This window comes from Plectropomus leopardus, chromosome 23, assembly GCF_026936395.1.
Source record: "Plectropomus leopardus strain MGB_pleo_1.0 chromosome 23, ASM2693639v1, whole genome shotgun sequence".
In the NCBI taxonomy this organism is placed as follows: Eukaryota; Metazoa; Chordata; class Actinopteri; order Perciformes; family Serranidae; genus Plectropomus; species Plectropomus leopardus.
The window spans coordinates 14843479-14856362 of record NC_142198.1 but is presented as its reverse complement, the minus strand read 5'-3'; the positions used below and the strand labels follow the sequence as shown (position 1 = coordinate 14856362).

Here is a 12884-nt window from a genome sequence, read left to right as displayed (position 1 = left end):
GGGGTCAGTTTACTGTCAGTTCAGTCCAGTCTGGGAATGTAATCCAACGTATGCAAATAAAAACAAATACTGTGGGATTTTAAAATTGTGTGTAGTATTTTTTTAATGATAAAAAAAAGGATGGGCAATTACGTTAATGTTATCTTGCCAATGTTAGTTATATTTATTTATTTATGTATTTATTTTAAATTCTGTTAATACTTTCCCCACTGGGTGTTCAAGTACTGTTTCCATAAAAAACATGCTACCACGTGTGCAGTCTCTTGACTTCGCCCCCTCCAGTCCGCAACATGGAGGAAAACTCAAATAATTGATTTTGTCTGCAAGAAATGCAAGATACATATTTTCTTCTTTTTACTTAAACTACATTAAAACTAAAATGTGACCTTTTTCACAAAACGTTTTCATTTTAAGCAATGTGTGCTTGCGATTTCAGTTGTTTGAAATATTCAATTAATAAGCATAAATAGTTCATCTGTGTGTATTTCTTTTGATTATTTTCAAATTCACAAATCTAAGATATGTACTCTTTCATGAGGAAAAGTATCTCAGCTTTAACAGTTGAGCATAATTACAGAGCAAATATTGTCAGTGAACTATGAGAGCAAAACAGCAACAAAAAAAACGGAGGGTGAGGTAAAAGGAAAAATGTTTAATTAATCATTAAATTTATTTGAGGTTATATTGTCCAAACTTAAATATCACAAAATTTATCAATATCAGAATATAAACAAAATAGACCATTTGAATTGCAAAGCACTTTGTAAACAACTGTTTTTAAAGGTGCTATATTAATGAAGTTACTATTATCATTATTATTATTATTATTATTATTATTATTATTATTATTATTATTAGTAGTAGTAGTAGTAGTATTATTATTATTATTATTATTATTATTATTATTATTATTATTATGATTAACAGGTTGGTTTAACAGACACTGAAGAATGAACTTCACATTTTGGTAATGAACTAAAATGAAACTCCTAATCCTCACCCTGCTGTGAACTCAGGAGAGGTGTGTTACATTACTCCCTCTCACACAAAAGGTGTTAAGTTAAACTTCCATGAGATATACACAGTACTGTGTATTTAAAGTAGATAGCGCTATACCACAATCAAATTTTTTTGACTGCTTCTGCTGAAAGTTTGCGATTGGGCTGTGGAAACTATTTCACCCCTCGCTTTCAGTTTGATGGCATGAAATGTCAAGAGCTGAAGAAAAAGTTAGTCACAAATTTTAACAAATTATGTGATTAACGTAACTTCATTGTCAGATGTCTCAACTTATGGCCTTGCATGACACTGGTAAAACCCAACATGAGTCACATTATGGTTGTTCTTAAAGGAACAGTTCACTAAAAAAAAAATAAAAAACAACATATTTTTCTTACCTGTGCCACTCATCAATCTAGATTGTTTTAATATTGATCAGAGATTTATCTTCACCTCCTGAGTTTCCTACATGAAACTGCTCACAATAAGGTCTACGGATTATCTTGAGTAACCTGGTTATTATTTATGGAAAGAGACTTTAATGTTGAGTTTTTAAATGTATTTCTTTGATGCTTTGAACACCACAAGCAGATTGCTATCTTGTTACATTATATTGGAGAAAAGGCAGACATCTCTTCGGACAATATCTCCAACACTCAGCAACTAACACCAGAACAATCTCGGTTGATAAACAGCACTATGGGTAATTTTGGGATTAACTGTGCCTTTAATACTACAAGTTAACAGGAACATAAAATTGACAGGAAGTAAAAGTGGTAAACTGGTGTCATTGTGACAGTGCATTCATGTTGCACGGTTTCCTCCAAATCTTCAATCAAGCGTGTTTAAGCATTTATTAAGCATCCATCTAGTTTTTATGGGCTGTACAGTGAAAGGAACTGAAAGCTCTCCCCGCAGAGTGAGAGGAAGGATTGACAGATTGCCGTCTATCACAGGGCTCACAGACAAACGAGAGCGCAATAGAGGGAAACTAAGAGTCTCCAAAAACGCCGTGCTAACCACTCTGCCGTCATGCTTGATCTCCTCATCTGACTGTTAAAAAAAAGCAACACGGTGGTGCCATGAAACAACTGAACACGTACAGGAATCCTGTTCACAACTTCAAATGCCAAAAACATCCCTGACAGATTTCACTGTGCAAAGTGCAAACTGATCCAGTATTAGTGCTTCTCAGAAAATGGGTCAGCAACACGGAGTCCCTGGAGCAACTCTGCTTGTTTTCAGCAAGGGATGTCATGCTGAGCTCAGCACTCACTCTGTGTGTGTGTGTGTGTGTGTGTGTGTGTGTGTGTGTGTGTGTGTATTTGTCCTAAAGGAACAGTGGAGAATATAATCTTGCATTTGCACAGAATATCAACACACACACACACCTTTTAATTCCTCACAGAAAACTCTGGAAAATGTGACACACTCTCTTTGTCATATTTTTGAGCCAAAACTTCCACAGTTTGTTATCTACTGTGGATTGATTTGCTCACACACATATAAAAAAAGGCTGACAGACACACACACACTGTTTCCAGTAAGGATTTGAACCTTGAACTCCTGAAGTCTGGTTGCTATGGGAATTGGCATCTCATGTAACCCCCGTGACGCTTTAATACGGCAAACAAGCATCTCTGGAACATGTTAATGTCATGGACTGTCATTAATTTTCCATGCCTGAGTTTTTAAATCATATTTACTGGGGCAGAGGAAATTTAATTTAAAAAAGGAATGTGTATCTCCACAGTTAATTAATTTTGTCCACAAGATGTTTTCCACGTGCTGGAAAGAAACCTTAATCATAAGTATATGATGCAACTGTCGTGCTGGAAAACTGCAGAAACAACTTCTTAGGAAACTGGCTCGGACATGCACGAACGGAAGCACTTCTGAAGAATTTTTATCACATAAGGATTTCCTGTCATCGACGTTTCGTTGGACTGGACCACAACTACAACACGCAGCCAATACTAAGGTTACAAACTTCTATACGTGAAAAAACTTAGCTGGAAACTGAAGCTTAATACTTTTTTAATTTCTGACTAAAAATAAAAAGTTCTGAAATTTGGCATTGACTACTTGATAAAGTAGGGTTTATGCATTCTCCTGATCTAAAACTGAAAACCAAAAAAAGAGTTGATATATCCCAAACTAAGAAACAATTAGATTTGGCAATTTTATCAAAACTCAGGTATCATATAACTACTTCTATCTATAGTTGCTCTAATACTAATACCAGTATGAAAGTTGCCTTTCATACTGCCTAAAATGCTGGATTGGGTGTTTGCGTTTGCACAAGTCCATGCACTGATTTAATAGATTTTGATAAACTTCAAAGTAGTTTCACCCAAATAAAACTGCAGTTTGACAGGAATTTAGTGGCAATTTACTGCTCTAAAAGTGTTGCCTAAACAGTGAGTTGCCCTGTGCAGCCAAGTAGTGTTTTAGAGTAACAAAAGGAACTGATTTCGGGTGAATAGTCTATTGTTAAAATTAGATATTAAGGGAAGTTCTATGGGGTATGTGTTTGTTCATGTTTTTAAAAGGGCGTCACGTGAGCAATGACAGCAATAATTTCACAACAATACAGGGATTAATTTATTTCTTTAGCTTAGGTATATGAATTGGTATCTAGAAGGAAAAAAAATGGTATTATGTCTACTTATAATGATCATGTTCAAGCTACAGCTGCTGTTATTGCTTGATTAATCCAGTCTAGGGTTGCAAACTGCAAGCACTTTAATTAATTAATTAGTAAAATTAACAACCAGTTAATCAATTCATCATTATTAAAAAACAAACAAACTTTGCTTATTTCAAATAATACCAAATGTATTTTTTCCTCGGTCAGAATAACATATTGCATTTATTTTGACAGTATTTCATAGCCTATTGATTCAGCAATTAAATTTCACATTCAGGGATTAATTGTAATCATCCCTAATCCAATCAAAAAAAATCTGCTATTTGGATAACTGGTTCATTTCCAGTTTCTTCTTCCTGGTTCTCAAATGTGAGGATTTGCTGCTTTTTTTTTGTTTCACGTAATTGGAAACTAAACAACTGATTTATCAAGACAATAACCGTTAAATTGATACTGAAAATAATAGTTATTTTCAAACAATGCCCATCCCTCATGACACCATGATATATTGTAAAATTCTTCACCTCGGTGAGAAGCTGGATGAGCAGAGTATAAGCCGCTTACAACATCTCACCAGGGGATTTCTGGGCTCTTGAGATATCTCAGTAACCACAAAGTCTGGGCATGATGTTTCATCTCGATTAAAACAAACATCAGAGCGCAAAGTTTTGTGACTCATTTAGGGTTTCAGTCATATCTTAAGTTGTCTAAGTTTTACTATGACCACAAGGCTTCTGCTTGCCTCTTTTAAGAGCGTTGATCATGTATTAAATATACGAAAACTTCTAATTAAACCAGCAGAGCATCTTGGGATTCACCAGTTATTATGTGGTTGTACTGGCGAAAGGTATTGCAGTAAAAGGAGGGATATGTAAGCTCAGCGAATTCCTCTTTCCTTGCATGGAGGAATCTTTTACAACTATAGGTACAAAGCTGTAACTGATTGACAGCTGTTGCAAAATTTGCAGCTTTTTAAATGTCCCTGGATGACCTTTCCACTTTCTGCAGAGGCCAAATCACAGGTTAGTGCTAAACTTTATAGCGTGTTATTCTTCTCTAAAAAAACAGAAAATCTGCTCACCATTCTTTACATAAAAACTGTTGCCCTTCCTTTAATTCTTTTGACCGTTCACTCGTCTCTTTTCTTTTTTCTCACCTCCCCTTCTTCCTGTTTCACAGTCTCCACATGTGACCTCATGAAGTAAACACTATCATTTAAAAAAAAGCACCAGATAGTCAGACTCACTGTATCCAGAGCTGTGACTCATTCCCTGTCAATCATTATATCTGTTGTCACCACCAGTTAAGGCGCTGACAGCTTGACCATGAAAGTCCACTGCTTACAACAGCAGCTCTGACAGGATACACTGTCAGTATAACTAGCAATAAAATATTACTGGCAACAGTGATAATCTTTATTTATACAACACAGGCGATAAAGCAACATGAACTGATTTTAACAAAATATATACCCAGCCGACAGTAACAACAGCACCGAATAAAACCTGAAAAACATGGAAGTTTACTATATTTCTCAATTCACACATTAAAATATAATCTGCTAAAATGATTACATAAGTTGGTATATATAAATAAAGGTATACTGTATTACTGCACAACTGTAGTTTGACCACTTTTTGCTATATTTTGCTTTATTATTGCTTTTAGGGGATCACCTCTCCTCCCCTCTCTTTTATTTGCAAGAATCCACTGCAGTTGAATGGAAAGTTACCAACTGGAGCTTTAAATAAACACTTTTATCTCGCTCTAACCAGGAACCGAAAAAGAGATGTAATATGACTACTTTTGCTGCAGCTCCTGAAAACATTTCTCTCTCTGCTCCCTCTTATCAATAAAACATGAACTAGTATAACGGGCCTCAACTGGTGTCCAGAGTCATCACTTATCGATGTTTATCTGTTTAAATACTTTAACAAAATGATGGGGATCATAAACACAGTGCAGAAAGTCAGCATATGTGATAGATTTAGTTCCATCAGACAGTGTTTGCACACTTTCAGCCTGAATGCATTTTTGCTGTTGTCAAGTGCTGTTATCATCCCCTAGTTTCTGTCTTTCTGTTCTTCAAAAACAAAAATAACTCTCAGCAAAGCCAGACAGCCAGGACAAGCGGTGACATGCTCGCTTCCTTCAGAGCAGAGAATCCCTTGGAAAAGTTGGCTTTTCTTTGGATAAACACTACCATAAATGAATGGATGAAATTACAAGGAATAAAAAGCACAATGACAATGTATTTTTCCATATATCTGATCCTAAAACATTAGCTGACTGACTGTTATGATGCCAAATACACCGCAACAAAGGCATTTAGAGGATGACTGACTTTCACACACCTTCCTTGTACATTGTTGACAGAGGGATCGGAGCACCTTGATACAACTCCCAAGCCAGTATTTGGACAATCAACCCCTCCTATAGCTCAAACTCTCCTCTATAAACATTGGAGGCTAATGAGTCCCTGAGCAACAGGTTAAACAAGGCTAAACGATTAAGGCGGCACTAAGAATGGCTTTTAAGAAGGCTTGCATGGCAACAAGTTCAAGTACTCCTTAATGAGCAGTTAGGGAACCAGACAGCACTTTCCACTGCCTCAAGAGGGAAAGAAAAGCAGGAAGTGTGAGCTGAAATGCTAAAAAGGCAGGAAATAAAATGCGAAGTGAGACGATGTTAATCTAGGGAGCTACAAAAGACTGATTTACTCTTTGATTTGACTTCTTTTGAAAACATGGATAAAAGAGATGTCCACGAATTGCAAGAAATTAGGAAAAAAGTGAGAAGAAAATTACCTGAAAATAAGTTTTTTTAAGGGTGGGAGAAAAAAGAAGAAATTAGTGTGTGTTAATAATGATTTTAAAATAGGGTCAAATGTCCAGAAAATGATATTTTAAATTACTATTAATAGAATTATTATTACCTATTTTATCTATCTATTTTTTTGCATTGTCACCTTTTTTCTGTGATTTTGGTTTTGTGTTTTGTTTTAAATTTTTATCTCTTTTTTTGTTAAATTTCGGGCAATTTTCTTGTAACTCGTAACCTAATAGTAACTTTTCCCCTTGTTTCTGATAGAAATCAAGTCAGTTTGCTCAAAGGGTTAATGCTTTCAACAGTTCATGAGTTTATTCACTTATATCTGACCTCTTGAAGCAAAACCTGCCCTCACTGATAAAACCATCATTTTTTGCTGTCATCACAAATTTTGATGATGGACTCTGCATGATGGAGGGTGAAATTAACCCGGCGTCGTAGCCCAAAGCCTCCTGATTTCCCCGGAGCCCGACTCACAATTATAATCAGCCTGAGGCCATGCAGCGAAGCACCACTATTAGACACAAACCTTGCAACTCCAGTTCTGCTGATTCTCGTTCCTCTACTTAAACCGAATCACCACACACACACACACACACACACACACACACACACAAACACTCTCCCGTGGGTTATGATTTTCTTTCACAAACCACTTCGTAATTCTAAAAATACATGCTTGTCAGTTGGAAAACAATGCTGTGATTCTTCACTCCCCTCAAAAAAGCTGATGCAGTGGAAACACATGGTTCAATCCAGCAAAAGCTGCATCCATTGAGAGAAAATCTCATCTTCTGGTTTCCTTTCCTGTTGGCACAGTTTTATCTCTGTGTTTCAAGCGGGACATGGTGCTGGTGATGTCACAGGGACATCAGCAGTAACCAGGCAGCGGGAATCCCAGTCTGACTTGTGGTCATATTTTTAATGCACTGACTTGCCCTAAAAGTTGTCTTCTTTGTCTTATTTTGGCAAATGCATTTTTATTTTCAGTGGTGAACTTTTTTTTAGAGATGTCATGATGACATTAGCAATGACATGCCAACATGTGATACTACATTTTCCACTGAACACAGGGTTCCTACAGCTTAAGGCAAGTTACATTTTAGACTTTTTAAAAGCCAATCGGAATTAAATTTAAGACCGAAACTATATTCACCAAATCTGAAAAGGAACAAAAAACACAAGCTGACATAAATTCCTCAAGTCAACGGACAGTTTTGTCTGCCTTTTTTTTGTCTCGTGGCGCAGACGAGGGTAGAACAGCAATGAGCAATACCTGGTTCTCTGTGATTTTTTGGTGATTTTGTTATTCTCACTCTGCGTATAGGACGCCACAGCCTTGATTCCCATCATGGTGAGTTTTAAAAACTTTTTGCACTTTTTGCAAAAAATACAGCGAGGCTCGTATGCAGTATGCAGTGCTGTGTAATCTCTGTTAAATGGCCAATTTTTGTTCAATTTGGGCATATAATGTGCTGAAAAAAATGATGATGCCTTATTAGCATAGAAAATCAGGAAGAGTCTTGAAGCTGCAATAGTTAAGAGGAAGCACAACAATGTTTAAACCTGCATGTTGTGTAATAGCTTTTCCGTATAAGGAGTAATTTAGACTCTGGATGTCTATATGAAAACCACTTGAGGAACAAACTACACCGGCATTAAGCATCGGTTTAGGTATCAGTCTGTTCAGACAAGTTAAGGAATTCCCATAAATATAATGTGATAACACCGCTGCTAATATTGCCAGAAAACGTATGACTTTTTATCATGCTTTAATGTTTAGTTATGGAAGATGAAACTCTTTTTCAGTCCTCCATCTACAAAAATAAAATTCTGCTGTTTTTAAGGAGTCACTTTGAGGAGATTTTACGCACCATTTAAACTTCTCCACAGCAAAAACTGACCATAACACATCTGCAGGAGGTTAATGGGGCTGTTAATCAATACCAGTGACTCAGCAAAGATCTGCAGACTTTACAAACAAAAGCTAAAAAAAACCTCTGTTCTCAAGCCAAAAAATGCAAATTGCCCAACCGTCTTTCTCTCTAGTTTACCAGATGGTAACATATTAATTCTTCACCAGACATTTCTTCTTGATCTTTCCCCTCATCAGCTAATTTTCAGCATCTCCACAGTGAACTGCTGAGGTCTCACACTGACGTCATGATGGCATAAGCAAAGCAGAGATCACTCATAAACATGAGATAAATCTCCGTTCTGCAGTGAACGTTATAATACTGAAGATATATCTGGCCACTAGGAGCTTGTTGTACTAAAGGAGAGTCTCTGACATCATCAGTCACCAGGCAACCCTGGTGCAGAAACAGTCAGTGCTCACCCTGCTACTCCCTCAAAAAAATAATACCATAACTCACTTTAATGGTTGTTTTATGTTCTCATGTGAAGTCAAAGCAAAAACACAGTAAATCAAGTTGATACCGAATGTTTTTATGTTTGTGAGAGAGAACCTGTAGTAACTGATTATTCAGATGTATGACTACAACACACGGAAAGCATGTGACACACACTCACAACACCCAGCGATGACCGATAAAACTTAGCAGTAAACGATGAGTTCAACACCTCTGCAGCAGTTCAGCAATTCATCATATCCTGAGATCATGGCTCCAAATCTGAGGATTTATAGATTATTTTGTTAGAAACTGCTTAACTTGTTTCTCTGTTATTGACTGTTAAAGGCCACAAAACTTAACAGAGAGAAAATCAGGTTGCTAATCTCAAATCAGTTCAAAAAAAACATTTGCAGATTCAAAGGAAGCTAAGTTTTATGATGTTTGAAGAAATATTTACTGCTGCTACTTACAGCTGAATTAAATACCAAGTCAAACAAGTGGGCCATTACAGAGTGACAGGTCTTGCAATTTAAAACTGGTAATAAAAGAGATTTTATTACTTGAGATAGTACGTAATGTGAGCCACCGATTAGAGCAGGAAATGAGGGCATAAAAAGATGAGTTATGAAATGCAACAAAGATCATCAGCTGGAGTTCAACCAATATGTTGTGATCGCATGGTCAGAGCTATAAACCTCAAAGTCGCCCCGGATTTTACTTTAATTTTCCTGCTCCTAATGAGTCTGCTTCTGCTGTTGGAGGGGGGCTTGAAAAGCAGGTAATGAAAAGCTTGGTTTGTAAAAATAATTAGCGCTTTAACTAAACTGAATGACACACCAAACCAATGAAAAAAATTTGCACTGACAAAAGCTGACTGTTGCTCGCCTCACATCGCTTATATCATGGCCAAAAAGTTGCACTTGAACACACCACGAGAATACGGGCAACAGCCAACCAGCAGGTACATTTTGTGCCTGCATGGGAGGAAATAACTCTCCATACAAGCAGACAGGGGCAGTCTGTATCCGCCATTAAAAAAGGGAAACCAGACGACCGGAAGACCATTTGACACTAGTAAGCCACTTAGCTCATTAACAACACAATCCATTGTTGAAAGAACAACAGGTATTTACCGTGCACCAGTGAACAACAACAACACAACCCCCCAGGATAGGTTTCAGCTCAAGAGCTCCACAGCTCAAAAAACAATTTTGCTTATGAAATGAGTTGGTTTCAAGCTCACTCCCTCTTGAGCTCTTTGTTTACCTCACTTACATTTCTCTTCTCCTGCGTTGAGCCGAACTGTCAATCTGAGTGATTTTATTCGCTGATGGGCTCCACCATCTGTGACACAAGCCAACTAGGGCCAACTAGGGCCGACTAGGGCCGACGTGTGCCAACGGTGCAGGATGCACCACAGCAACTAGGGCGAAAGATGTTCACTAGGTGAGTTTCCACAATCCTTACAATTGCACAAATTGATGTTGCGAATATAAAATACACCTAATGGAAACATGAAAATTTCTAAAAAAAATCCTATTTATCGCAAAAAAGTTTTTACACTTGCATGAGGTGGTATTTCAGGCAATTCAAAGAAGCCATATTTTGCAAAACTGCAATGGAAACCCTTTTTTTTTTTTTTTGCTTTTATAGGTCACACAATGCTATGCACTTGTCAGTAGGAACTGGCAAGCGCTACAAGAGGCGTTATTGCATCGCATAACAAAAGTTAAGTGGATCATCCAGATGTTTTGAATTCCTCTGTGAAATCATGGACTATCACCACTTAGAAATCTGTCAGACATGGCCGCTCCCACATATAAGGGGCTTGCCTTTCCATTATCGCTCACATGACACGTCAGCATCAGATAATGACGGCTAGTGCAGTGGCTGCAACAGAAATAAACCTGCTGATGTTTGAAAATCCATCGCCACACAGCAACATGAGAAAAGTCACATCACATCACTCAATGGAAACGCAGTCATTTCGACATTTCAAAAATAACGCTTAATTTGTTTTGGAAATCTGCCTACTGATGGCCAAACACTGACCAACAACCGACCGTCAGCGTAGTGTATCAGAGCTTTTAAAGGTGCAAAATGGTTTAAAATAAGACAAACCTTTATTAATCCCAAATGGAGAAATTCTGTTGTTGTAGCAGTTTACAGTACCAACAGTGAAAATAGATAAGAACAATTAAAATATCCATATATCCATGCAATAGGATTTGCCCCCCAGTAAAAGAATGGAAACGTAAAAAAGCAAATATTAGTAAAAAATATATAATAAAATAAATAATAGATGTGTGAGTTAGAGACATGGATAAAGAGTGGAAGGGTGGGGGGGTGGGGGGGGCACAGAGACTGCTTAGGACCCTGAATATGGTGCTACGCCCCTGATGCAACCACACAAATATGTCTATGTTTGCATGCTGTCCTGAATTGGCTGACAAAGACAACCTGCTCATGCCAAAAGCTTCACAACATCTGCACAAAGTAAAACACATTATCCAGCTGTAACTGGACTTTATCTAAAAGCAAAATCCGCGTAGTTACCTGAGCTGAGAGGGGGGTCGTCGTCCGTGGTGGAAAAGTCCAGTGTGGCTCCTGCAATGTCCACCATCTCGTCATCATCATCGTCACTGGGGTGATGAAGGCTGTCAAAGCTCCCGGTGCGGTAGCCGGTGTTATCCATCATCTCAAACTCTGCTTACAACACAAGAGGACAGTTAAGCAAAAACAGAGACAACCTCTGGGATTAACCACAACATGATAAGCTTTTACCTCTGTGACTTTCGGCTGCATATTTTCGATACAAGTTGTCCAAAAACTGAAACATTGTCAGACAGCAGTGCCTCCGTACTTCCAGTAACTAGCTGTATTTCATAAAAACAAATTCTTGGTAGTGTTCGTGGGTTCTTGTGAAACAGCGGACCCGGGACAGCTGGTCCTATCACCCCGCTTCATCATAACCAGTAATGACAGCACAGCTCCAGTTACGTGGGACGTTTTCGCAAGCGTTTCCGCTCTTTTTCTGCTCTTCTGTTCCTCCTTTTACTCTGTAGTTACGTTTGTAACTAGCATAAAAAGCGCCTCACTGTGGAAAACACACCGCGGGTAACGAAAGAAGATTATTAGCCTAGCTTAAGCTGTTAGGGACAAACTGACAAAATGTAACTGAGCTAACTTAGTTTACCGCGTTTAAAAACCACGTCCAGTTACGCATTTGTGAATAAAGAAATAAGACGTTAACTTGAGGCCTGACCTTACCTGTGGAGAAAGAAAACAGCCGTCCTGCTCAGCGGAGAAGTCTTATGACTCGGATTTGCCCCGCCGCCGTCTCCGTCTACTGTAGGCTGCTTATGTCAACAATGTAAACTTGACGCTCCGCAGCGGCTGCTCAGCAAAAATCCTGCGTCATTCTCCGGCTCCAAAACGACTGTTTTAACACGCAAAATGTGCACTAAAGGAGGCCACTGCACACCATTATCTTACCTACGAACCTAAAATGGTAAAATAGTGTGAAATTGTCCGCATTGCGTGTGGTTTGTGCCACTTAAATTTGCAAACGTAAAGCGAGCGTCAAGTTAGCTAGCATTAGCTGCCACTTCCGTTTTGGCAGTTGTGAAGCTGCAATAAAATTGCTTATTTTATAGTATGGCATGGCACTTTGGGGGATTTTGTAGTCATACCTTAATCCATTCTCCCTTTTGCGTATGTATTTTGTTTTCTAAACTACAAAATCCCACCTTGTTTCTGCAAAATGACAAATTTTGCTATTTTAATTTGAAAGCCAAAACGCCTTTTCCGGTTTAACTGTCATCTTGACACGATCATCTGTAGGTCAGGATTATCAATCGAGTCAAGAGCTATCGGCGCTTCTCCAAGTGGGTCAGTGGAACAGTTCGACGAATCGGTCAGCAGTTTTTTTTCACTGCAGAAAAAATATTTAATATCAGATGTTCATAAAAAGCAACATAACTTAAACAACGAAATTTAAAAATTATTTAAATATTAGATTGATATTTTTGTTTTTCAAGTAGGCTATATAA

The 12884-nt window shown here is 37.9% G+C and overlaps 1 protein-coding gene across 2 annotated transcripts in view; it reads right to left on the bottom strand.

The window, feature by feature from the left end:
* The window catches only part of clcn5b (Cl-/H+ antiporter 5b), a 39891-nt gene extending 27488 nt beyond the window's left edge, over positions 1-12403 (bottom strand). Inside the window, exons 1-2 of one of the 2 annotated variants that reach the window (XM_042512033.2) lie at positions 12103-12403; positions 11389-11538 (exon numbers count right to left, since the gene is read on the bottom strand). In XM_042512033.2, coding sequence (XP_042367967.1) covers positions 11389-11530 — 142 coding nt within the window. In that variant the 5' untranslated portion in view covers positions 11531-11538; positions 12103-12403. Of the gene's footprint in view, positions 1-11388; positions 11539-11616; positions 12016-12102 lie in introns of those variants that run through there. The other variant, XM_042512032.2, reaches the window with a different exon arrangement.
* Between the last annotated feature and the right edge of the window lie 481 nt (positions 12404-12884).